Source organism: Manis javanica, chromosome 4 (assembly GCF_040802235.1).
Source record: "Manis javanica isolate MJ-LG chromosome 4, MJ_LKY, whole genome shotgun sequence".
NCBI lineage: Eukaryota > Metazoa > Chordata > Mammalia > Pholidota > Manidae > Manis > Manis javanica.
In genome coordinates, this window is record NC_133159.1 from 35,845,253 (window position 1) to 35,872,141 (window position 26,889).

The 26,889-nt window shown below is 41.4% G+C and overlaps 2 protein-coding genes and 1 long non-coding RNA gene across 11 annotated transcripts in view; 1 reads left to right on the forward strand and 2 right to left on the reverse strand.

The window, feature by feature from the left end:
* Positions 1-329: 329 nt before the first annotated feature.
* CCDC17 (coiled-coil domain containing 17) lies at positions 330-7,640 on the reverse strand. 8 transcript variants are annotated; one of them, XR_005062269.2, is made up of 12 exons: positions 6,505-7,639; positions 6,187-6,409; positions 5,921-6,083; positions 5,615-5,698; positions 5,411-5,529; positions 5,044-5,160; positions 4,676-4,815; positions 4,476-4,573; positions 4,189-4,392; positions 3,825-4,035; positions 3,642-3,748; positions 330-3,305 (listed from the first exon to the last, which is right to left on the reverse strand). XR_005062269.2 is itself a non-coding variant. In XM_037021979.2 (12 exons), the coding sequence occupies exons 1-12, from the start codon at positions 6,829-6,831 to the stop codon at positions 3,213-3,215; spliced, it is 1,890 nt and encodes a 629-aa protein (XP_036877874.2). In that variant the 5' UTR covers positions 6,832-7,637; the 3' UTR covers positions 330-3,212. The 8 variants fall into 8 exon arrangements, 6 of the variants coding, with proteins under 6 accessions (XP_036877874.2, XP_073089948.1, XP_036877873.2 ...); XR_005062268.2 differs by having other exon boundaries at positions 330-3,381; XM_037021979.2 differs by having other exon boundaries at positions 3,642-3,752; positions 6,505-7,637.
* Positions 5,961-26,889, forward strand: part of LOC140848885 (uncharacterized) — a 29,064-nt gene continuing 8,135 nt past the window's right edge. The window contains exons 1-2 of the long non-coding RNA XR_012130149.1: positions 5,961-6,091; positions 12,927-13,110. This is a non-coding gene — a long non-coding RNA (uncharacterized lncRNA). The remainder of the gene's footprint in view (positions 6,092-12,926; positions 13,111-26,889) is intronic.
* Positions 8,882-26,889, reverse strand: part of GPBP1L1 (GC-rich promoter binding protein 1 like 1) — a 58,712-nt gene continuing 40,704 nt past the window's right edge. For both annotated transcript variants that reach the window (XM_017668104.3, XM_017668105.3), the window contains 7 exons: positions 26,427-26,499; positions 24,976-25,169; positions 13,169-13,309; positions 12,544-12,702; positions 11,334-11,458; positions 10,603-10,705; positions 8,882-9,751 (listed from right to left, as the gene is read on the reverse strand). In XM_017668104.3, coding sequence (XP_017523593.1) covers positions 9,599-9,751; positions 10,603-10,705; positions 11,334-11,458; positions 12,544-12,702; positions 13,169-13,309; positions 24,976-25,169; positions 26,427-26,499 — 948 coding nt within the window. In that variant the 3' untranslated portion in view covers positions 8,882-9,598. The remainder of the gene's footprint in view (positions 9,752-10,602; positions 10,706-11,333; positions 11,459-12,543; positions 12,703-13,168; positions 13,310-24,975; positions 25,170-26,426; positions 26,500-26,889) is intronic.

Below are 26,889 nucleotides of genomic sequence, written 5' to 3' on the forward strand. Positions count from 1 at the left end.
TGACTTTTTTCCTTAAATTTTTGCTGAATATGTGCCATGCAGCACTCTGGATTTTATATATTGTGGCCAAAGGTACTTTTTCTTTCCCCTTCTGTACTGATCTCTGTGTTGGAAGTTCTAATCCAAATTCCTGTCAGTGTATCTGCAGGCCCTCTGTAGTCTATATTTTTTCTGTTTTAAATACTTGACTGAACCCAGCTGTCTTGCGAACTTTCAGTGGTGCTGTCCCTGGACGGGGTCTACAAAAACAAGGCTTGGTGAAGATTTTGCTCTTTGGTGCTCATACTGCGTGATGGACTTTGTGAGCTGCTATCAGCCTCTAAGCCAGCCCTTGCACACCAGTGGTACTTCTTTTATCCACCTAGTCTTAACTGGGGCCATAATCCTGTCTAGGGGAAAGAACTCTAAAGAAAACTTAGTGGGGCCAGGGGAAATCCTTGAGGAAAACTGGTATGCTAATTGTAGAGAATTGAGCTTTCTGGCTTGAAAGTGGCTAATGGACTGATTGATGATGATGGCCAACATTTTGGATGTTGGAAATTTCTGTGGGGAGACTGGCTTACATTTGTTTTCTGTACAGAAAGGTTGAAATATATCAACATTTGAATTGTTATGCTGTCTGCAGTTTTGACTTAAATAAAGATGCTAAAAAACTCCTGGTTTGGACTTGTGTTTAAGATCTTACAGTAAGATTCTAGACTGCCTGGAGCATTTCAGGTGTGGAATATGGGGTTGAAAGGTGGAAACTGGCCCCTGAATTCCAGCTGCCTAGTCCAGTGGTGCTGGTGCTCAGGACACTGGTCTATCTTGTTGGGCCCTGACGGATTGATGTCCAGGGTGCAGGGCTAGTGTGAGGCCCTGACTGAGCTGCCTTTGACTTGACCATTAGTTTACAACTTGCTGTGCACCAGGTATTACTAGGTACTATTTGGACCCAAATTCCAAACTACTTCCCTACACTACTTAAGGAAATTTAATACACCCACTGTTACTTTGCTGCATAGTATAGGACAGACAGGAGGTTAGAACCTGCTGTTTGAACATCAAGTATCAGAGGAAGAAGAGTTATGCTGACCTGACCCCCAAGTCAGCTGTATTTTTCAGAGTTTATATTCTCTAAATACGAGAGGATGGCTGGAGCTTCCTTGGGCTGGTAAGTTGTGGCTAGGTAGAATTTTTGGCTTTGTATTTCCTGAAAATCCCTTGTATTGGGCGTTTCAGAAGTCCTGAGGCTTTTGTTGGGTCAGGTCATTACAGTCATGACATTCTTGACTCAGGCCTCTGACCTCCTTTGATTGAAATGGGACTGCAGCCAGGCCCAGCATCAAATTTCAGCTAGACGTGAACCTCCCCCTTTGGCATGAATGTTACTGGGTTGGGGCTGGGGCTGGGTCCTGGAATTTGTAAGTACCTAAGGCTACAGGAACTCCTTATTTATTTATTTTTCTAGGCTTTTGCCCCTTGAGTTAAATTTATTGTTCAAATGACTTGTGCATTGATTTATTTAGTTGGGATACAATCAGCACAGTATTTTTTTTTTTTTTTGAGAGGGCATCTCATTTATTGATCAAATGGTTGTTAGTATAGGGGGGGTCAATGCTCAATGTACAATCATTAATCCATCTCAAGTCTAATTCTCGTCAGTCTCCAATCTTCTGAAGCATAACGAACAAGTTCTTACATGGTGAACGAATTCTTACATAGTGAATAAATTCTTACATGGTGAACAGTACAAGGGCATTCATCACAAACTTTCGGTTTTGATCACGCATTATGACATAAACAATCAGGTCAAATGAATATTCGTTTGATTTTTGTACTTGATTTATATGTTGATCCCACATTTCTCCCTTTATTATTATTTTATTTTTAATAAAATGCTGAAGTGGTAGGTAGATGCAAGATAAAGGTAGAAAACATAGTTTAGTGCTGTAAGAGGGCAAATGTAGATGATCAGATGATCAGGTGTGTGCCTATGGACTAAGTATTAATCCAGGCTAGACAAGGGCAGCAAAACATCCACAGATGCAGAAGATTTCTCTCAAAGCAGGGGGGGTGAGGTTCTGAGCCTCACCTCTGTTGATCCCCAAATTCTCACCTGATGGCCCCCCTGCGACTGTGCCTGTCTTAGGTTGTTCCTCCCTTGAGGAATCTTACCCGTCTCTGGCTAACCAGTCATCTTCCGGGGCCATACAGGGAGATGTAAGGTTGGTAAGTGAGAGAGAAGCCATATTGTTTGAAAAGGTTAGCTTTTTACTTCTTTGCAGATTTATGCCCTGTGGCTTCTATGCCCAGCACTTGCCTTGAGGTATCTTTACCACCTGGAGGAATTATGATGCTCGGTAAATTAAATATGAGGCACGAATTCTATTTAAGGGTTGTAATTAGGAAGAAAGAAGAAAAGCTATAGATGTAGCATATGGAAGGAAACATGGGAGGATTATTTCTTTGACATATCTTCTTGTAGAGTACCTTAAGTATGTATAGGTTTTAAACTACTACTTTGCACACACATATTAACATAATAGGAATACGGTGACATAAACAAAGCAAATCTATAATTACCATCCATCTCCAGTGAAGCCAAGAAAACCATTTAGGCACCCTAGGCATTTGTGAAAATTTGTCTATGATATGATGGATATTGTCCAACTGTACTTGAACAGTGAGAGAAATCAAAGCAGCCCATTTCTGGGATCTGTTCACATCCCATATGTTCTTTAACCATAGACAGTCTATAGTCATAAGATTTTGGAGTGCTACAACTTGCACCCCTCCCAACTCCTGGTTGAGAGGAACTCCTTATTTATGGGGACCTTGAGAGTGTCCTCAGGAAGCTTGGATATGAATGGCAGTCACTCAAAGACATGGCCTCAGTAAGGTGGGCCTTATCAAAAGATGGGAATGAGTTTATCGAGGTCCTTTACCTAGAGCACCCCTAGTCATCTTTCAAAGAACTTCCTATATTCCAGGCATTGTTGGGAATACCTGACACTTATCTAATACATCATAAGTGTCTTACAAAAAGGAAGCAGGTAAAGAAAGGCCAAGGACTTGTGGAAGGTGGGAAAACTGTCCGGGTTGGGGCTCTATTCTGTGCTCATAAGGGCTATTTCCTTATAGACCCTCTGTCAGAATATTCAGTACTAGTAAAGCTGCAGGTCTGGCAATAGCATCAATCAATGTAAGCGTAGTACTATGCATGTTGTTACCTACATTCTGGTTTGAGCCAGTGGGGGTGGATCAGAGCTGCGGTGAGGGCCCACATCCTCATTTCTATTCTTGACTCTCACTGAGGGGCTCTCCTGCAGGAGGAGGAGGAGGGTCAACGAAGCCAGCTGTTGGGGCAAATGAACTGGTTGCCAATGAAGAGCTGGACAGCTGGGGAACAGGGAGAAGATGGAGCCTTAGCAAGAGGTTTCTGTAAAGTAACAGCATGGGTTGTGGGGTGCACTGCCCGGGAGTCTTGTGGTGAACCAAGGTAACCTCATGCTCTGACTTCCTTACCTGTTTACATAGTATGTACTTAATAGGATATGTGAAGATCAAATGAGTTAATACACAGGAAGTATTTGGTAGTAACGTGACACAGTGATCAAAAGGCCAGCTGTTAATGCTCCTAGTTCTAGTTGGGCTCTCACCGGAGGTGGGTACTGGTACTTGTGGGCATTTGCTGGATTGACCTCTGCCAGGGTCTGGACACCTGCATCTCTTGCATTCACCAGCCGCAGAAAGAGCTCAGCCTGACCTACCTGGGGAGAGGTGAAATGGTACTGCATCTGTACTCTAGAGGAGTGGACCCAGTCCCCATCTTCTGCACTCACCTGAGGAATCCCATTCAGCTGCCCAAGGCAAAGGCTGAGGTCCAGAGGAAGGGCCCGAAGTGGGAGACGCCAGTGGCCGCTTAGCACCCTCTGATGCCGGTCAAACAGTACCAGTGAGGCCCAAGCCTTTGGCTGTGGTGCCCTAGCCCATGCCAGTCCCTGCCACACCTGTAGCTCACAGACTAAGGATACTGATGGTGAGGGTAGCAGTCTAGAACAACCAAAAAGGTGTCAGAAGTCAGAAATAACAGTGCCTTAGAACTTGGCTCTCAAAACAAAGCCAGTGGCCAACAGTAAGAAAACAATGAAGGGAAGAACCAAAATTGTGGCAAAGCACTGAAGTCATCAATTCCCACCTACTGACCTGGGTACAGGCTGTCTGCTGGCAAGGATGGCACAGCTACCCATGGGCCCAGGAGCTGGAGGCGGGGGCAAGCAAAGGGCTGGGGGCAATGCTGTGGTCCTTCCTGTATCCTGTCCATCTCGGGCCAAGCCAGTAATTAGTTGCACCCAGATCCAAGAAGCATCAAGGCCCCGAAGGAAGTCATAAAAAATGACCAGGCCAGCCCTGGGGAGCAGAGGTCTCAGCTTGAATAACCCCACCCCACACTACCCAAGTCATGGAGGATATCAGGAGGGAGCAGGCCTCACCCAGGGTCGTAGGGTGCAGGGCCCAGAACATCAAACGTGGGCAAGAGGGTATGTGGATCCGGGTCCAGGTTCCTGGTCATAGTTCCAGTTACATGGGGCTGTGGGGGAAGAGTTGACCCTTACAGGAAGCTTAAGGTTCCTATGCTCCAACAGTACAAAGCAGAGCTGCCCCCACCCCCTAGGCCCTGGGTCCTCACAACCTTTTCTGTACCATCCAAGAATGGAACGCTTGAGTGAGGAAGTGGCGGTAGTGGGAGAGCCACCCGCGGTGGGAGGCGTGGGTGATCTCCCCTCCTCAGGCATGGGCAGGGATCGGCCACGAGTCGAAACTCCCCAGATCCTAGGACCAGAGGAAGAGTAGGATGTCCCTGAGCAGGACACAGCAAGTAACTGGGCTGAGATACCACTCCCAATTGCTGAACCCAAGCACAGACACCTGCAGATGCGCGAGCAGACGCAACACAAACATACGTCTTATTCCCCCAGCGTGTTCCCGCTTAACCCCTTCCTCTGAGCACGGCCTGCTGGGGAGGGAGCTAGGCGAGGTTGGGCTACGGTGTTCACTGACCCCAGGGTGTCCGGCCTGAGCCCCTCTGCATCTGCAAGGCCAGGATTTCTTCCTCCAGGCGTCGGTTTTCAGCCTCCACTATGAGAACCTCCCTCAAGGCGGCATCTGCCGGTCGTTCTGAGATGAACAAGTCAGATCTGTTGCCTCTGACCTGTGGTGACCAGCCGGTCAGCTCTCTAGCCTTCGGACTGTCTGGACAAGGCTGAAGTTGTCAGCTATCACTCTAGCCATTGCCACAAGGCCCCACCAGGTTTTCTACCTCAGGGCTTTTGCTCCTACCATACACCTTCCCTCACTGCCCTTTTCTCCTCCCAGGACTAAGACCACCGCTTCCGAGAAGCCCTCCTGGCTGGCCTCTCCTGTTCACCCCTGCGAGTCCGCAACCGCTGCAGCTCCAGGGCTGACGCCTCCACTTGCAACCGACTTATCTGGCCCAGAATGCCAGGGTCCCGGCCCCCACCTCGAATGTAGACCTCACGCAGGGTCCTACGGAGTAGGGGACAAAGTAGCAGGGTCTTTCCAGGACTGATCAGAGTTTCTCCCATGCCCATTTCCGGGCCCCGGACCTCACCCGATCTCGGCAGTCAAAGTCCCTGGATTGGCCTGCAGCACTGGACAACAGAGTTCTGCCTCTCGCAAGGCGTCTAGCTGGGCCCTTGGGTTGGCGAAAACCCAAGTGAAGAGGAATCAAGGAACCAGACCCAACCACAGGCCTCCGCCAGTCCCGCCCCTTCCCGACCAAACACTCGTGGTCTTTCAGCCCTTTCCGGACCTGCGCCTCGAGCGCCCCGCCCTCCCGGGCTCCCGCCCCGCCCACCGTCCCCGCCCACCGTCCGCTTCTCCCCGCGCCTCCGAGATCCCGCGCGCCGGGTCTTACCCGGACTTCGCCGGTAGCTGCTGCACGTGTACCCCTAAGGCCTCTAGAGCTCCCCGCGTTCTTCCAGCCTCTGCCCGGAGTTCCCGAAGCTCCCGCTCCAGGCCAGAGAGGCGTGATATCCCGGCCCGTGTCTTGGCCAAACCTTGGAGGCGGTGGGTCAGTTCTGAGGGGGTAAGGGAACGAGCCAGAACGCGTATCAGCAACCTCACAGCCAAGGGCCCAGGGGCGGGGCGGGTTCCTAGTTCCCTCTCCCCTACTGTGTCCACCTTCGCCGAGTCGCTCCAGGGCCCGACTATGTGCGTTAGTCTCCGCCACGCGCCTAGCGTGAGTCCCATGCAGAGCCCGCAGCCGCTCGCCCAGGCTCCTAGTAGCGAGGGATGTGGGGCCCTGAGTAGGCGACTCTGTGCGCCTCCAAGGCCCCTTTGACTGCCTGGGGATCTCTGTTATCCAGGGCCGCATTTCCTGGATATACAGCCGCAGGCGCTGCACCTGAAGGTACCGATAAGTGTTATGGTAATGTGACCCATGCGGATCAATAGGTTGGATGTTCATTCAGTTCAGAACCCAGGGGAAGGTCGGTTTACCTCCTCTGTTAGCCTTTTGAGAGCCAATTTGCCGGCCTCCTGGTCTGGGAAGCCCTGGAGTTCTTGTGGCACAACCTGGGCACAGTGTGGGGAGAAATCCTGAGGCTCAGGGTCGCTGGAATACCCACGCATGTCCAAGGGCAATGTCCTTACCTTGAGGTCCCGTGGTTCGGTGGATTTTGAGGGATGTGCTCCTAGAGTCACCTCCTGGGTCAGACGGCCGATGCAGAATCGCCGAGTGTGGGTGGCCAACAGGGCCCAGGAACGGAAAACCATGTCACAGGACCCACAGGGTAGGAGCCCTGGCTCCCCGGAGTAGGAAGCCATGGATGGGACCCCTTTCCTGATACCAGCTAACACCTGCAGGAGATAGGACAAAGCAGGGAAAGGAGAGGATGAAACAAAGCCAGAGCAGCAAGGGCGGATTTATTTGGTCTACAAAGTCAAGTTTGTTTAGGGAGGAGTCTTAGCTCCCTGGGCAGCAACTACAGGTCTGGGCACGTCTGGGTGGGGCAGGCTTGGTCACCTTTGGGAGGAGACTGGGACTTGTAGAAATGTCACAAACTTGGCTTCACCTCATTGCATGGACTTGGACAACTGTCTAACATTGCACCTTTGTTTCTCTGCCTATATTAATAAAGAACAGCTGCCTCTTAGAATAGCTGGGTCCGTTCACATACTTTATCACTGGTCACTGAATATCCTCTGGCAGTTGTCATCTTGTCCATTCTTTTTTTTGCTCAAGTAGAAGACACCCTAGTGTCATTTCCATTCCAGGAACACCTGGTAGAGGATGCAGTCTGCCATTTTGGGCATTCTGCCGGGAAACCACGTCTTTTCCTAGACTGAAAAGCTTTTCCACACCATATCTCTTTGTAAGTACTCACAGCTTTTGCACAACCAGGCCACACCAAGAGTAGAGGTCTTTCCCTCTCATTCCCTGATTCCTGTTTTTTTCAGCTGTAGAAGGACCATAATTAACACTCTCCCAGGAATGAAGTTCTGGGGGAACATAAGGGATCTAGCAGATGAGGGAATCAAACACAGAGAGGTACTGCTTCATTGGACACCGGCCAGAGGCCAGGCAGGCCTTTTCCTGCTGATCAAATCCCCCCCCCACCCGCCAAAACATTCATCCATCTGAGGCAGGAACTCTAGCCCCTTATTTCTAAACCAGCCCCCTTTCTCAACACAGTAGCCCCTCTCCCCCATCCTTATGAATAACCAGCAGCAGGTTACATAATATCTCAACGTATTTGATGTCAGTCTAGCTTTATTTCAAGTGAGAAAAAGGGTACATTTTTAGGAATTTGTTCTGAGAAAGTTATTTGGGGCCAAAGCCCAAGGCCAAACAGGCAGGATTCTCCCTCAACCTAATTCTCATTTCCAGTTTAATCCTTTTGCAATTTTTAGTTCATTTCATATTCATTGATTCTAAGAAGCACTTATTTTTTTTGCATTTTAACACTGAAATCAGGGTTCACAATTAATGGAGCATCGTAATTTAACTGGTAAATTTTCTTATTAGTATGTGTCTTAAAATAGTCAATGGAGTACTGTATAGGTTTCACTGCGCTATCTCAACCATTTCCACTGTTTGCATCTGGACTGCTTATACCACTAGCAGGAGAGACTAATACAGTGTGAAGGATAGAGTATCTACCTTCTCAGCCTTTCCAGCAAATGTCATGCTCATCTCTCTGCCACTGCCCCCTCTGGAGCCCACACTACATAATTTTAAAAATTGAAGTACAGTTACCTACCTTTTTAACACGCAATCAGGCCTGTTACTCCTCTGCTTTCTCCCATTAGAGTATAATATTGGACCTCTCTATCCACTAGGAACTATGTATTGTAGGGACAGCCAAAGAGTGTGTGCCAGTGTCAGTAACTATCTGTTATTTAACTTCTACTCTACTCATCCATCAGATCTTAGTTTAAGGTTTCCTTTTTAATATAACTGTTTATTCTCTTTACTGAGCTGGGCACTCCATGCATCCCCAGAGGGTTGCACAATGCCTGGGACACACAAACCTAGAGCTTGGGAAGCATATTTGGATGCAGAAACCTGCCTCCTCTATTGGTCACCTAGGCAGCATTGGCTCAAATCCTTTCCCGTATGTTCTTATTTAGTAGGAAAATTGAGGCATAGACCTTCCTTAAAATATGCACTTTGGTAAACATGGGCAGTGAGATACAGTTTTAGAAAGGAAACTTGGGTTTCTGATTTTCTTACTGGTAATTTATTGCACAGGCTTTTCTGCATCAAAAATTTATCGGCCAAAAGGAGAAAAAGGTGTGTCTGAGTTCAGATTTCCTGAAAAAGAATCTACATTTCTTACAGGTATAAACAAAAAAAAAAAGCTAGGCAATCCAAACTGATGCAAAATATTTATTCCAAGTTAGTTATTTTATGCAGTAGTTTTCCCCCTTGACAGACTTGTGATAACCACCTTTTAAATCTGTAAATAATGTTATCAAAATAATCTTAATCTTTGAAATCTCACAAAAATTTATATTTTACAACCACCCTGAATATCAAGGCTGCAAGAATAACACATTTCCTATATCCAAATATTTTACAGCTGTACCCAAAAAAGAAAAAAAAAAAAAGAAAGAAAACCACATAGGCTTGGTTAAAGGGCTAATGTTACCCGAGCAGCCAAAAATAAAATAAAATATCCAAATTATTAGCATTAATTTAATACAATTATAACTTCAATAGTCACTTTGTCATTGACAATGATTGCTTGAGCACAGGGGTGAGTGCCCCCAAGGGCTGGTAGTAGAAGCTGCGCCGCAGACCAGCGTCTCCTCTCTGCACTGCTGGCTTCCACCTGTGCATCGCCCCATAGACTGTGTGCGTGCACGTGTACTTTAAGAGTCTTTCCCACCACACAAACTTCTATTAAGCAGATCAACAGGGAACAAACAACAAAAGCAGAACAAGCCAATTGCTCTCTCTGGGATATGATTATTTCCCTTGTGCATGAAAGTTTACAACAACATAAGAAAAGGAAAAGAATGATTTCTTGTATATTCCCTAAACACACAAGCTGAATTTACTGGGTCAGATTTGTGAGCATTTATATGCCTACTTCCAGGCATCATCATCTGATGTTTCACTGCTACTGGTTTCTGTGTCTGAGTCCTCAAACTCTGCTTTACAAGTGCTTCTCCAAGGGGAGAAAAGGCTGGAACAGCGGCTCTGCAAGAAGCCATTCTTCCCAAAGCCGTTTCTTCTCAGCTGCAGTTAGTATTGGAAAGAAAACAAACAGAAAACCATCATTAACTATGCTGGCCCACAGGACCTGGGGAAGGCCAGGCCTCAATTCAATTCCAGACAGAATGTAGAGAGGGGCCCTCCTAAGAGAGCCAAGATTTCTTATAGCAGTGCTTTCCAAATTCTCCTGTGCAAATGAATCATTGAAGGATATTTTTCAAATGGAGTTCTGATTCAGTCCCTAGTTCTCTTAAGTTCGCAGATTATGACAGTGATCCAGGGATGAGTTCTGAGTAGCAAAGTCTTTATTTACTCAGCCTGTACTTTCTAGGACTTAACAAATGTTATTTATACTTTAAATGTATACCACCCGAACATAAGCTCCACGAGATCGGCAGAGACCCCATTTGTCTTGTTCACTACGATAAACCCTAGGATCTGGCAGTGTTTTACTCAGAGAAAGATTAAGCTTTTGCTGGATAAAATAGGATATTTGGTTTTCTGGCTCTGCCCAGAGTATCAGAGGGAAACCACAGGGCTGGAAGCAGTGAGGGTGAGCCTGCTTCCCTAGAGACCAAGGGCTCAGGCCCTAACTTTGGAACAGAAGCCTTGTGCTTTTGACAAGGGATGGAAAAACATACCACTTTCAGAGATCTGGTAACAGCTGATGTGGTTTTTGTAGCCACTGCTGGAGATGCCTATTGCCTAGGCAGCGGGGAGATGCTCCTGTTTCTACTAGGGCAACTCACATTATTTTCTTTGTTAAGGTCCTTCTCTCACACTAAATGGGCAGGAGGGGGTCCCTACAGCAGTACTGTTCTGACTCCTTTCTCTTCTGATTGTTAACTGGTCTCCAGGAAAGGGTGATGACATACCTGCTCTGTCTTCATGTGGAACTCTCTAAGCTCATCCTCTGTGAGAGGGAGGCAGTTTTCATCATTTTCGGGATACTCCTGCCATCCCATTGCTCTCAGTAACCTGGTGGAGGAAGGTTGAGAACAGGAAGCTGAACACCTTTAAGTATAAAGGGGAAGACCACAACTTCCCAGTGACAACGTTCCTGCCCAGGGGCAATGGTATCCGCTTACTTATTAGGGAGGAAACTTGGGTTTTTCTTTCTTCTCCACTATGGTATAAGCTTGAGTTATGGCTACTTAGGTGCTTATAACTAACTGGGGGGAAGGAGAGTGATCTCTCTAGTTGCTCTTTCCAGTGCATAAGGGCTATAGAGAAAACATAGTAGAAGCAGCAGAATATAAAGATGGCACAAAGGAAAGAGCCCAGTTGCAAGAGTCCTCCCTGTCCCACAGACAGAAAAGAGAAAGAAATCTCACTTTTATCTCCACATGTATCTATACGTTTTCATTCAATTTCACGGCACTACAGGCTCCTTTAAAAACCTCATGATCTTGCTGCCCTCTGAAGGTCCTCTGCCTCCTACGTGCCCCGACAACTGGCTGCTCTGTGTTCAAGGCCCTCACATTTAAAGAACAAGCTCTACACTTTGGGGTCTGTAAAGGAATACCCACTGGGTAACTGGCCGACCTGGGGTACACACAGAGTGTGTTATGGTCTCCCCATACGGTGGGCCTGATCTGATCCTCACCTGTGCTCTGCTTCCAGAGAGTGTGACAGCACCTCCCCTTCCTCCTCCACAGGGAGAGCAAGTCCATTCTGATGACAGCCTTCCCCTCCATTTTCCTTTGGTTCAGGTGTGCTGTTGTCCTCCAGCTGCAACACAGGACGACACACTTGGTTTATGGGCCAAGTGGCAAGACAAGCGAGCTACAAGATGAAGGAGTTAGCGCCCAGGAGGGTGCTTGCCAGAAGAGAAGCTCAGCCTAAAGGTTTTCTCCATTTCACAGTGAAGACTTCCTCACCCTGCTAAGACTTCCAAAGGATACCAACTGGCCACTGTCTTAACTTCAGGCTGAATTAGCTACAGTGGAAGCCACTAGATGCCTGTGCAGTATCAATTCTCTTTTCTTCCTTAGTGATTTTGACTAAGAAACCAATGCTTTCAGTGTTAAGTTCACTTTACTAAATTCCCTTGGAGCTAGAAGTGACCATCTGACAACTGGCCAATGTAGTGGAAGTGGAAATTGCATGCTGCAGCTTTTTAGAAAGCATTTAAAAAAGGGACAGACATCCCTTTTTAGGGGTTTGGTTCTGTCCTTTCCCTTACTAGAATGTAGGTGGGAAGCCTGGAGATGCGTAACTATCCCAGTCCAAGGTGACCAAAAGTTAGTTTCCTGATAATATAGTGAGCAGCTATAACCTCCTGGACTGTGCCCTCTAACCTTCCTGTTGGAGAATACAAAACTCGTTTTACAGTTCTGTTTGTCAGATTTTCTTATATTGCAATGAAATATAACTCTAACAAAAGCTTCTTTAATTCACTGACTTCCTACAGTGCCACCAATTCCAGACAGAAGCAGTGCTGCCCTTTTTAAGAACAAGTCCCAAGGCAAACATCCCTGAAATAAGGCCTAACCTGCAATTGGCCGAACAAAGGATTAAATTCACTTTACCACAGGCTGTTACTCCTACCCACAAATCCCTGTGCACTAAAAACAACTTCTGTCACATCTTTCTTCCTTAAGAAAAGCACATATATATTTTTTTATTAAGGTGTTATTGATAAACACTCTCATGAATGTTTCACATGAAAAACAAAGTGGCTACTACATTCATCCATATTATCAAGTACCCACCCATACCCCACTGCAGTCACTGTCCGTCAGTGAGGAAGAGGCCACAGATAAGCACATATATTCTTAATACCTGTTTTTCCCAGAAAAACCCTATGCTCTTACCTCCTCCAGCTTGTCACAGTCCCTGTTCTCTGAGAAGTCTCCGATCCGGTCATCCTTCAGAGTCTTCAGGAACTCACTCTTCCTGTCTGTAGTTCGGCGGGTCAGCTTGGTCAGACGAGAGGAGCTGATCTCAATTGGAGGAGTAGTGCTGGAGGGACTCTGGGCAAACACCACAAACAGTTTGCTCTTGACAGCAAAGAGTATGAACTGGGGCTCTCTGGGTCACTCTGCATGGTACTTAGCTCCAGGATCTGGTAGCCTATTATTTATCCCTCGTCTTGTACCAAAAATAAACTACCCTTTTCATTTCAGCAACTTCAGCTTTGCAAAGTTTTCAGGTAAGACTGCACAGCTTACAGAGTACCTCTTTGATCTTTCTACAGACACCAGCATAATGCCAGCCTAACATAGGCTGACTCTGGCCTACCACAGAGCAACTATCCCAATCAGCTACTGCTCATCTGTGAATGCTACAGGGAATCATCGATGGAAAAAATGACTCCGAGCTAAGCACAGCTACGAAGGAAATGGAGCCAGAGGTGTACATGTCACACTGCACATCTCTGAGTAAGTAAATGGGAACTGGGAAATTTAGAAAAGACTGCTCAGCTTTATCCTCACTTACCTCTTTGGGAGAGCTTAAAACTGCTCCACCAGCCAGTATTACTGGTTTGGTAACAGAGATTGGACTGGTAAAAGCAGACTCCCGGCTAGAAGAAAGGGATCCTGATTTGTGTTCCATTCTGTTAGCCTTCCATGCACTGGGCTACATGGGAAGAAAGAAACATCAGAACAAAGCATGCAGATAGCAGTTCAGCTGTGAATCATTAAGCAGAGTGAACTGTTCCGTGGGAATCTAAGTTCCCACAGCTTCCTGTCTCAACATGTTTGCGAGGTATGCAACCTCTTTGAGAGGTTAGGCCCTTTAAGGAAAAGGGAACCAGAAGAGCCATAGGATATTAATAGGTGTTTCTCAAAAAGAGAGCTCTAGTTCAACAAGCTTGGGAGATGCTGGGAGAACAATGTTCAGCAGGTCTCTGCTATTTCTCAAATCATTTAACTATACATGTAAATTTGAGGGGCAGATACAATATATGGCATTTCCAAACCTATTCGACCCCAAAATATTTTTCCTCTGTAATGTATGTGTTAACTTCTGATACAACCCTGACATCCTAAGGAAAAAGAAGTCTAATTCCAGATTAGGATGGGCAATGGAAATGGCCAATCATGCTTTCAAGAGGTCCTTCTTTTTTCTTTTGCTCTGCCCTGTGGGGTGTCTAGGCCCATTCTATCACTATGTCCCTGGCCCCAACTATGATAGCAGCATAGTGTAGCTGGAATACTCTAATTTTTCTGAGTCAATCACACTGTCTGAGGAAAACAAGAAAGATGAGGAACATCAATGGAGTGAGGCTATGGCAGGTGAAAGCTTCTATTTTTCCAGAGTGAAAGAGTTACAACATAGAGACTGTCAGAACAAAGGGAAGGTCCGACTGAAAATAACTTTCTTGGTATTAAAGAGGATATAGGTTTTAGGAAAGGAATTGACTTAACCAAGTATATATATATATCATGTACCAGATGCTTGCCATACTGTTTTACTTAATTCTATTTTACTTCTTAACCCAACGATGCCAACTTCTTACACAGGATGACAGTAAGGTTAAGAAAGTCATGCAGTTTGTCCAAGGTTACTCAATTAATAGGTGATAATGTTTTCTCTCACAATGCCTCCAAAAAGAACATTCAAGCAGATGAGATAAGGTACCCCAGGTCAGGGAAACAAATGGAAGTACATCAAACTAAAAAGCTGCTGTACAGTGAAGAAAACTACCTACAAACTGAAAAGGCAATTTACAGAATGGCAGAAGGTATTTGCAAATGATACATCAAATAAAGGACTAATATCCAAAATATAAAGAGCTCATACAACACCAAAAAAAAATAGTAATGATAATAATCTAATTAAAAAATGGGCAGAGGATTTGAACATTTTCCCAAAGAAGACATACTTAGGCCAAGAGACACATGAAAAGAGGCTCAACATCACTAATCACCAGGGAAATGCAAAGCAAATGAGATACACCCCATACCCGTCAGAACAGCTAGTATCACAAAAACAAGAAATAACAAGTGCTGGCAAAATGTGGAAAAGAGGGAACACTTGTACACTGTTAGTGGTAATGTAGACTGGTGCAGCCATTCAGAAAACAGGAGGTTCCTCAAAAAGTTAAAAATAGAAATATGGTATGATTCCACTTCTGGGTATTTACCTGAGGAAAACAAAATCACTAATTTGAAAAGATGTATGTGCCCCTATGTTTACTGCAGCGTCATTTACAATTGTCAAAACAATGGAAGAAACCGAAGTGTCCATCAATAGATGACTATGGATAAAGGGTGGTACCTATACACAATGGAGTCTTAGTCATAATAAAATGAAATCTTGCCATTTGCGAAAAGGATGGACCTTGAGGGTATTATGCTAAGTCAAGTAAGTCTGAGAAAGATGAATACCACATAGTTTCACTTATGTGTGGGGTCTGAAAAACAAATACACACAACCCCCCCCAGAAAGACTCTTAAATACAGTGTTTGACATAGGGGAGGAGAATGGGGAGATAGGTGAAACAGGTAAAGGGGATTAAGAGGTACAAAAGTCCATTTATAACACAAATAAGTTACATGGATTATAGGTACAGCACAGGGAATGTAGCCAACAATATTGCAATTTTGTATGGTGACAGATGGTAATTAACCTTATTGTGGGAGATTACACAATGTATATATTAATGTACATAAATGTTGAATCACTGTTATACACCTGAAACTAATATTACACATCAACTGCACTAAAATTAAAAAGGAGAGAGAACACAAGTGGAATGGAGATTAGTTTTTTTCTTGCACTGACAAAAGCCTAAAGATGGCTGCTTTATATCAGGCTGAATATCAAAGATGATAGCTCTCTAGTAGCTTCCCCAGAGTCAGAGGATCACCAGATGATGTCTTTCACATTGCCACTGAACACTTGGGTTTCTGCCACAGTAGTGCAAAAGGTTCAACCAGGGTTACATGCGAAAGGATACCTACATCTCTGCCAAACTTTATTCCAACTTATTTTTTTTAGTAATTCAAATGCTGATATAAGCTGGCTGCTTACTAGAGAAAACTATTAGATCCACACCCATTTTTATTAGAGAAGTACTTTTTTGTAACTATTTAGTCACTTAAATTACTAAAATCATGTAGATAATAAGGCAAACTGTACCTCTACCCCTAACCTGTCTTCTGAGTTTTTACAAAGACCTCCATGGTTGGCTTTAGTCCTGCCTCACTCCATTTCTCCCCAATTACAGCCATATTTAACACATCATGTTTTGCCTCCATTTTGATAACAATAGTTCCTCTGCATAGAATGCTTCACCTACTTGCTCCCTAACAAATTCCTACTCTTTTTAAACTACCATTTACTGACTACATAGGATGTGCCAATTTTATATTCCAAGTATGCTGAAACATTTCACTCTTTTACCACAATTATGTGAGATACTGTACTTAGCTCCAATTTATTTTTAAGGAAAAAACAAGTTTATAAAATTAAATAACTTGTTCAAAATCACAGCCCTAGAAAGTGACACCGTTTGACTTTTAAAATATGAATCCTCAACATCCTTCCTCTTCCTTTTTTTAAAAATTCATTTTGTTATCATTAATATACAATTACATGAAGAACATTGTTTACTAGACTCCCCCCTTCACCAAGTCCCCCCAACAAACCCCATTACAGTCACTGTCCATCAACGTAGTAAGATGCTGTAGAATCACTACTTGTCTTCAACTCTCCCTATGCCCCCACCCCCACATTATACATGCTAATATCCTCTTTCCTTTGTATCTTTCAAGATGGGAGTCGTTTTGGGGCAGTGGAGAGAGCCTTGGTATGACCTCAAACAAACCTGGTTTAAGGATCCTGACACTTTATTAGTTGTGTAAAGTCATATGACATAATTCTCTACATTCTAAGACTAGAGGAATAAATGTTGTATATAAAATGCCTAAGGGAAGGTCTTGGAACACAGTAAGATGCTGTCAACAAATAGCAGTTCTCTCTCTTTGGCCACTTCAAATATACCTGTATCTATGAGGACACTGTGGATTATCTCCAGACAAAGGAGTACAGTTATTTTCTGTATGTCTCCCTATTAGACAACAAACTCTTTAAGATCTTGTGCACACTAGTGCCACAGTTTTTTGTACAGAGATGCTCAATGTTTAATAACTTGTTTGTTGAACATCTAGAGAAACATGAATGAATGGATAAATCCCTACCTGTACACTAGTCATCTCACCTCCTTCCTCTAACATTTCACATTAAAGATACCTGAACCATTCTCATCAACTTTTCCACAGTTATTCCAGCTTCCCAGGCAATTTCCCTTCCTCTGATTTGCTTCCTGCCATGTACTAACATCACCTCCCTTCTCTGCCTGCTTTAATCACCTTGGTTAAGGGTTCAATACCTTTTTACAAGGACAGTAAGAGTGGCCTTTTTTTCTACTTTGATTCTTCACTCAATAGTCCTATACCATAGGGTTATAATAATGTTAAACTGTGTCATGACTTACTCTTGCCACTTCCTTACTCTCAAAAGATTTGAGATCCTTGAGGACATGAAATTGCCTGTTTTTTTTTTTTTACTTAAAAATTTTTTTTTTATCAAATGTACATCACAGTGGTTCAGTAGTTCATGATGACCTCCCCTCCACCCCTGACCCCCCACCCCTTCCTTGGTAACCACTAGTCACTTCTCAGTGTCTATGAGTTTAGTGCTGTTCTGTTCCTTCCGTTTTCCTTTGTTTTCATATTCCACAAATAAGTGAAATCATATAGTATTCATCTTTCTTTGCCTGGCTTATTTTCACTGAGCACAATACTCTCTAGATCTAGCCATGTTCTTGCAAATGGCAGGATTTTTTCTTTTTATGGCTGAATAATATTCCATTGTGTATGTGTATACCTTGTTTATCCATTCATCTATTGATGGACACTTAGGTTGCTTCCATATCTTAGATATTGCAAACAGTATGGCAATAAACAGGGGTGAATCTTTTGAATTAGGGATTTTGTTTCCTTTGGGTAATTCCTAGGACTGGAATTACTAGGTCAAATGTTATTTCTATTTGTAGTTATTGAGGAACCTCCATACTACTTGTCACAGTGGTTGTCCCAATTTACATTCCCACGAACAGTGTAGGCGGGTACCTATTTCTCCGCATCCTCGCCAGCATTTGTCATTTCTTGTCTTTTGGATAGTAGCCATTCTAACTGGTATGAGGTGTTATCTCAGTGTGTTTTAATTTGCATTTCCCCAATGATTAACAATGTGGAGCATCTTTTCATGTGCCTGTTGGCCATCTGAATTTCTTCTTTGGAGAAGTGTCTGTTCAGATCCTCTGCCCATTTTTTGATCAGGTTATTGGTTTTTTGGGTGTTGAGGCATATGAGTTGTTTATAGATTTTGGATGTTATCTCTTTATCAGATTAAGTCATTGACAAATATATTCTCCTATACTGTAGGGTGCCTTTTTGTTCTCCAAATGTGTCCTTTGTTGTACAGAAGCTTATTTTTTGTTTCCCTTGCCTGAGGGGAGGTGTTCAGGAAAAAAACTGCTTATGTCTATAGTCAATAGATTTTTGTCTCCGTTTTCTTTTAAGAGTTTTGTGATTTCATGACTTACATTCAGGTTGTTGATCCATTTCGAGTTTGCTTTTGTGTATGGAGTTAGACAATAATCTAGTTTCATTCTTTTACAGGTAGCTGTCCAGTTTTGCCAATACCAGTTGTTGAAGAGGCGGTCTTTTCCCCACTGTATATTCATAGCTCCTTAGTATCATATATTAATTGATGATACATGTGTGGGTATCTGGGATCTCAATTCTGTTTAATTAATTTATGGGGTCTGTTCTTGTGCTGTTACCAAATTGTTCTAATTACTGTAGCTTGTAGTAGAGCTTCAAGTCAGAGAGAATAATAGCCCCAGCTTTGTTTTTCTTTCTCAGGATTGTTTTGGCTATTTTTGGTCTTTTGTTGTTCCACGTGAATTTTAGATTTGTTCTACTTCACTGAAGAATGCTGTTGGTGTTTTAATAGGGATTGCACTGAATCCATAAATTGCTTTGGGCAGGATGGCCATTTTGACAATATTAATTCTTCCTATCTGTAAGCATGTAATAGATTTCCATTCTAGGTGTCTTTTTAAAATTCTCTCATGAGTGTCTTGTAGTTTTCAGAGTATAGGTCTTTCGCTTCCTCAGGTTTATGCCTATTTTATTCTTTTTGATGCAATTGTAAATGGAGTTGTTTTCCTGATTTCTCTTCCTGCTAGTTCGTTGTTAGTATACAACAGATTAGGAATGCTACAGATTTCTGTGTATTAATTTTGTATCCTGCAACTTTGCTGAATTGGTATTAGTTCTAGTAGTTTTGGAGTGGATTCTCAGGGTTTTCTATGTATAGTATCATGTCATCTCTACATAGGGAGAGTTTAACTTCTTCCTTTTATCTCTTTGTGTTGTCTGATTGCTGTGGCTAGGACCTTCAGCACTATGTTGAATAAAAGTGGGGAGAGTGGGCAACCTTGTCTTGTTCCCGATCTTAGAGGAAAAGGTTTTAGCTTTTTACTATTAATCATGATGTTGTCTGGGTTTGTCATATATGGTGGCCTTTATTAAGTTGAGGTACATACCCTCTACACCCATTTTGTGTTGAGAGTTTTTATCATGAATGGATGTTGAATTCTGTCAAATGCTTTTTCAGCATCTATTGAGATCATCGTGTGGTTTTTATCTATCATTTTGTTGATGTGGTGTATATTGATGGATTTACGAATACTGTACCATCCTTGCATCCCTGGAATAAATTCCACTTGGTTATGATGGACGATATATTTTTGGAAGATTTTTTGCATCTATGTTCATCAGGGATATTGGTCTGTTATTTTCTTTTTTTGTGGTGTCTTTTCTGGCTTTGGTATTAGAGTGATGCTGGCCTCATGGAATGAGTTTGGAATATTTCATCCTCTTCTACTTTTTGGAATACTTTAAGTACATGTGCTAGCTCTTCTTTAAATGATAGAATTTGGCAGTGAAACCATCTGGCATTGGAGTTTTGTTTTTTGCTTCTAATTCAATTTCATTGCTGGTAATTGGTCTGTTCAGTTTTTCTGTTTCTTCCTGGGTCAGTCTTGGAAGGTTTTATTTTTTAGGAAGTTGTCCAATTTATTGGCATATAATTTTTCATAGTATTCCCTAATAATTCTTTGTAATTCTGCAGTATGCACTATAATTATTCCCTTAGTTTGATTCTGTGTGTGTGTATGCTTTTTCTTGATAAGTCTGGCCAGAGGTTTATCTATTTTGTTTATTTTCTCAAAGTACCAGCTCCTGATTTTACTGATTTTTTCTCATTTTATTCTTCTTTACTTCTGCTGTGATCTTTATTAGTCCCTCCTTCTACTGACTTTATTTCATTTGTTCTTTTTTTTCTAGTTTGTGATTAATTTAGACTGATTATTTGGGATTGTTGTTTCTTGAAGTAAGCCTGTATTGCTATGTACTTTCCTCTTTGAACTGCCTTCGCTGCATCCCACAGATTTCAAGCTGTTGTTTTTTTGTTTTCCTTTGTCTCCATGTATTGCTTGATATTTTAATTTGTTCACTGATCCACTGATTATTTGAAAGCATGTTGTTTAGTCTCCATGTGTTTTCTTTGTTCTTTTTTGTTTTCTTTGTGTAATTTATTTCTAGTTTCATAATACCATTGTGGTCTGAAAAGCTGCTTGATATAATTTCAATCCTTTAAAATTTACGGAGGCTCTTCTTGTGGCGTACTATGTAATCTATTCTGGAGAGTGTTCCATGTACACTTGAGAAAAATGTCTATCCTGCTGCTTTTGGTGGAGTGTTCCATAGGTGTGTTAAGTCCATTTGATCTAATGTATTATTCAGTGCTTCTGTTTCCCTATTTTCTGTCTGGTTGATCTATTGATGTGAGTGTTGTGTTAAAGTCTCCTAAAACGAATGTGTTGTAATTTATTCCCTCCTTTAATTCTGTGTTTGTTTTACATATTTAGGTGCTATGTTGGGTGCATATATATTTATAATGGTTATGTCCTCGTTATCGTTATGTAATGTCCTTCCTTGTCTCTTGTTACTTTCTTTGTTTTGAAATCAACTTTGTCTGATATAACTACTGCTACTCCTGCTTTTTCTCTATTATTTGCATGTTTTTCCATCCCTTCACTTTTAGTCGGTATTATGTCTTTGGGCCTGAAATGAGTCTCTTGTAAGCAGCATATAGATGTATATCTTTTGATTACTGCATTCAGTCCATTTACATTTAAGGTGATTACTGACAGATACGTACTTTTTGTCATTTTATTGTTTTTTTAAAAATTTCTTCTCTATTCCTTTCTTCCTCTCATATTCTTCTTTCATTATTGTTAGTTTTCTTTATTATAATTGGATTTTTAAAAATTTATTTACTTCTGTATGTATTTATTGTAGGCTTAGTTCAAGGATAGCTTCTTTACTATATAATAGTCTATCCTAAATTGCTGATTACTGTTTCAACTACAATCTAAAAGTACTCTTTTCCCCTTCTTCTTCATCCTTCTCATTTTCCTTATTAGATGTCATAATCTGCACTTTTTGTGTATCCCTTGACAGATTTTGTGTGTAGTTGATTCTGCTTCTTTTGTTTTGATTTCATACTTGCTTGGTAATTAGTTGGTCTACTACCTTTACTGTAGGTTTATTTTCACTGGTGAAAGGTATTTAGCCTTAGGGTCATTTCCATCTACAGCAATCCCTTTAACATACCATGTAAGACTGGTTTAGTGGTAGTGAACTGAACTTTTATTTGGAAACTGTTTAATCCCTGCTTCGAATTTAAATGTTAGTCTTACTGGGTAGAGAATCCTTGGTTGGAGGTCATTCTATTTCAGTACATAAAATATATCATTCCACTCCCTTCTGGCCTGAAGAGTTTCTGTTGAGAAGTCTGCTGATAACTCATCAGGCTATCTTTATTCTCTCTCTGGCTGCTTTCAACACTGTCTCCTTATCCTTGGTCTTTTCCATTTTAATTATTATATATCTTGGTGTTGTCTTGCTGGGGTTCCTTTTGTTAGGGCAATCTCTGTGCTTCTGCACTTCCATGACCCAAGTGTCTTTTTCCTTCCCCAAACTGGGGAAGTTTTGAATATTTATTTCCTTAAAGAGACTTTCTATTCCTTTGTCTTTCTCTTCTTCTGGTACCCATATTATGCAAACATTGTTTTGTTTGCTCACATAGCTCTCTTATTCTTTCATTTCTAGAGAACCTTTTTTCTCTCTGTTCCTCAGCTTTTTTCCTGTTCTCTAGTTTCTATTTCATTTACATTTTCCTATACATGATCTAATCTACTTTTAAATCCCTCCACTGTATGTTTTATTTCAGATACTGTATTCTTCAGCTGAGTGGCTCTTTTTCAGGTTTTCTATCTCATTGCTGAAGTCTTTGAATCCTTGAATACTTTTCTGTAAATCCACAAGCATGTTTATGACTTTTATTTCAAAATCTTTATCAAGAAGGTTGGTGATTTCTGTTTCATTTAGCCCTCTTTCTGGAGTTCTGTCTTGTAGTTTTGATTGGGTCAAATTCCTCTGCCTGCTCATTTTGTCAGGAATGGGATTCTGTTTCTTCCTTTGTATTAGATGTCTCTGCTCTTTTTCTGTGTGGTCCTCTCTTCTTCCTCAGGTGAAGGGGGTCTGCCTGCAGTCTAGTTGCATTTGCTCTATTTCCCTCTTTTATGTGTTTCTGAGAGGAGGTTTCCATCTTGCCTTCCTATTCCGCCATCTTTAATCTGATAATCCCCACCCTACCGATTCTCTATAGTCTAAAACAGAATGCTTGCTGACATTTTAAATGGATTAACACATATGAAAACTCTACTATTAAGGAGTAGAACAAGGTGTGCTGATAGCCACAAATATTATCACTTCCTACTCTATGCCAGTTTTAAGTAGTATGTTAAATTTCTCATTTACTCCTCACAAAAAATGTAAAAGGTAGGTACTATCACCTTCATTTTATAGATGATGGAAATCAATATTTAAAATTTAAGAAAGCTGCTCAAGGTCCTGTCACAAAGAAGGTGCAGAATGGTATCTGTCTACTCCAAAGTCCTGCTGCTTATTTCCATGCTATACTGTTTCTTTTATAGAAGTTGCTCATTTGACTTAAATTCACATTCTTTCCCTTCCACATCAGAGGAACAAGTATGCCAAACCCTTTGCAGAATTCTACTTCTTAGTTTATCCCGCACTCATTTCTTCTGAGGCTACAACCCTTTAATGATATTTTTCAAGTATATTTCAAGTCCCGCCCTCCACCACCAGAGCTTCTATCAATAGATTTTCTTCATCTTTTCATTTAACTTTACCACCACCTATATTCTACTTCCCTTTACTGTCACGTCTCAAAGGTGCCACCACCTCCACTTTCATCCACATAGTTCCAGAATCCCTAAAATCTCATTTCAGTCCTACACAATTCTCATAAAACCTCAACTCTAAGTTCACTGAAAACCTTTCCAACTGCTTAGGATCAAAAACTTTTTTTTCAGTTATTTTACTCAACTTGTCAAATAGCAGTTGACCAGTGTTAACAATCCTAGCCACTATCTTCAATTTCCCTACTAGATTTCTGTGATAGCATACCATTTTTTAATGTCTGAATTATAATTTCAAGTCCTGTTATTTTCTCCAATTTATGAAACATTAAATATTTCTCCCAAGTTTTATCTTCCCATTCTTTATTCTTCTATCTTCTTCCCTTAGAGATTTTACCTACACTGAAAGTTTCATTCTTTACCACTAGGATAATGGCACTCAGTCCTAATATTTCTCCAGTGTTACCAGGAATAATTGAAATGGTCATTCACTATCTCTCAAATATGCCCAGTGTCTTCTGGTTTCAGAACTTTTATTTAACCACCTCTTTTCTTATGATTTGCGAAACTTTCCAGACTGTTTTCTGCCTATCCAAAACTGGACCACCCTCCAAAGATCAGTTCAAATGATGGTTTTTCAGTAAAATTTTCCTTGATGGTCATAGTCTGAACTGATCCTGCTCCTCTGAATTGTATAACTAGTGTTTAATTAATTTAGTTATTCCAAATCTGTTTAGAATTTATTACGACCTGTTACTGTATTTCATACAAAATCAAACAACTAGATTATATCTTGTCATCCCAATTAGACTTTCAGCTCCTGAGGGGCATGACCAATGTTGTACTTCTTTGTATTACTTGTAAACATCAAATATAGTTGTTACACTCACAAAATTAAGTGAATCAATGCTTACTGGTTTTTCTCTCAATAACACAGATTAATTTGTTTGTAAATTCTAATTACTTCCTTAAAGTGGCTGGAGTTCATTCAAGCAATTACTCAATGCTCTTGTGAAGGTGCTAGGGATACAAATAGGAAAGGACCCAAACCTGCTCTTAAGGAGATTACAAGTGAAGAAATAAATAGATGCAGTAGAGTGTTATGGATATTGTGATAACAGAATGCTATTCAATTATAGAGATATAAGCGTTATTAGATGTATGTGATAGAAAAGGATTCAGAGGGAGGATGACATTAACTTGAAGGATGAATAATTCCTTAGGTAAGAGAAAGAAAGGGCAGTAAAATGTAAAAGATGGATTGTGCTTATCAGGCTATGAAGAATTATACATGCTACTGCTAATGAGTTTGGATACTGTATTAAATATCAGGGGGTTACAACCTACACTATCTGGGCCAAATCTGGCCCAAGGCCTGTTTTTATGTGGTCTATGAACTAATAGTATTTTTTTTTTTACATTTTTTAAGGGGATGCAGGGAAGGGAAGAAAAGAAAATTTAACAAACATGCTATGTTATATGTGACCAAGAACACAAAGTATTTATTATCTGCCCCTTTACAGAAACAGTTTATGAAACCCTGCTACAGATAGTCTGGAATCACTGAAGGGATTTAGGAAAGGAAGTGATACAGAAAGATAAGGAAGTAGAAGGAGTAGAAGGGTACACTACAATAGTAAATGTAAGATGGCACAGGAATAGAGGGAAGCATTATAGAAAGAATAACTGACAGAATTGCTTGGTAACAGCAAATTAGAAGCAGTTTTTGAGATGAATTGAAGTTAATGAGTATGAGAGAATCCAGTTGGGAGAGCACAAGAGTGTTTGGAGACAAGAGTAAAATATTATACATGTAACAGGTACTTAATGACTATCTGGGGAATGATTCAACAGGAAAAAATAAGTTTACTGAAGTTTTTTCATAATTTATTCCCAAACCTCTGCTGTGTAAGACACTGATTCTAAATCATACCTTGGAAGGAGGTGGTGCAGGCTTAGGAACTAGGTTTTTATAGACACTCGGAACCATGGTTGATGACCTGTTGCCATTTGCATGGTGAGATCCTGGTGAGGTGAATGCAGCAGAGAAAGCAGCAGCAGGATCTTCTTTGGAGATTTTTTTGATGACTAGCATTTTGGAGGGTTGCTTGGCACTAGGTGGGTTTTCTGTGAAATATAACAGTGGGGAGACAAGAATGTCAAACCTATCAGTTAACACAAAGCAGCATAGTTTATAGGAAGGCTTCAGTTTCAATAAAGAGCTGAAAATTGAGACTGAAGAACAAACACTTCCTGGTGTGCACGTAATAGAAACTCTCAAGTGATACTACTCAGGAATGAATCACAGGAAAAATGGCAGTGTATGAAGCACTCGATTCTAAATTCATAAACCAACCAGAAAACTCAAAGATGTTATAGTCCACTGGGAGCATAACATGTCTAAGGGTATGGTGTGATCATTCAGCAACAGACCAAACAATAATATATCCAAGGGTGGCAGCTCCTGTCAGCATGGGAATGGAGAGAGATGAGGAAATTGGGGAAAGGAGTCTGCCATGGGGACTTCCGATGAAGCAAACTAAAGCGAGCAATGCTATACATCACTAACAAAGAGGAAATGGTACAGCAATCACCTTTGATTCTCTAAAATCCAAAACCAGTATTTAGATATGCTAAAGTGTTCCCACTAGGATGCCTGGCTACTGAGTATATCTAACACAGAGACTAGGAGAGTCCAATTTATAAATGTGAAAGATCCCACAGATCAGGTTTGTTTTGAAATACACTGACATGTTGCTGTTATTTTTTTGTAAGGCCAGTTATTCTCAATATAAATAAATGCACATATGTATTTACATTTCCCCCTTGCCTTACATAACAAGCATTATTTATAACTGTTCAACAGTCTCCCCACCTTCTCCCTCAAAAGTCAGCAACTGGAAACTGGTTGAACAAAATGGTCTATAGGATGTGCCACTGTATAACCTTTTAAGAACATTTTAGAAGAGTATTTAGTGATATGGAAGAATGCTTAGAATATATTGTTATATATGCCTACCAAATATTTAGGAGATAACTGTTAACACATAAAATTCAACCTAATTGTTACAAATGAATTAGCAATGTTAATTAAAAGTTACTTCTTATGAGTTTTGTACTATAAATGTCATCAATGTCTCCCTTTGCTTAAAATCTGCCTCTGCCTCCAAATTCAGGGTTCCACAAACTCTTAATTGTCTATACTCTGATTCTACTATCATTATACTTTGATGGTACTGGGGAGGGGGGCAGAGTAAGATTAGGTGTTAGTTATTACCATGTGCAAATGGGATGAGAAACAAGAGACAAAGAAACAAAGAATTTTTGCTCCTTTCCCTAAGAAAAATGTAAAGTTGTACCTTTAAAATGGCAAAATCTACCTACCCCACACTCCGGAAGGGGTCCCAATAGGTCTGCATGGCTGATTCTGTTTGCCAGCTTCTGGATTCAAAGAAGGCTAGGAAAAAAGGGATATTAATGGTTGATATAGAAAGCTAATCATTTTGGCACTTTTTGCAAAGTAGCCATCACAAGTAATCTATCAAATAACTATACATCACCAGCACTTATTTAACACTGTAGTAAGAATTAACAGAAGATGCTGAAATGCAAAATCAACAGGTCTTTAATATTAATCTTAGGCTCTCATGGGTTTCATTTCCTTTAATGTAGGTAGGGGTTACTTAATTATTCCTTTTGTAAATAAATAGACTAAATGTGCATCTTTCTATGGCATATGTATGCCAAATTAAGGAGGCACAGAAAACTGAATGGGTAAGAATGTGAACACTTTCCTCAGATTTAAAACAGGACAATCTGGTTAGTGAAATGTGTAGTATTCATAAAA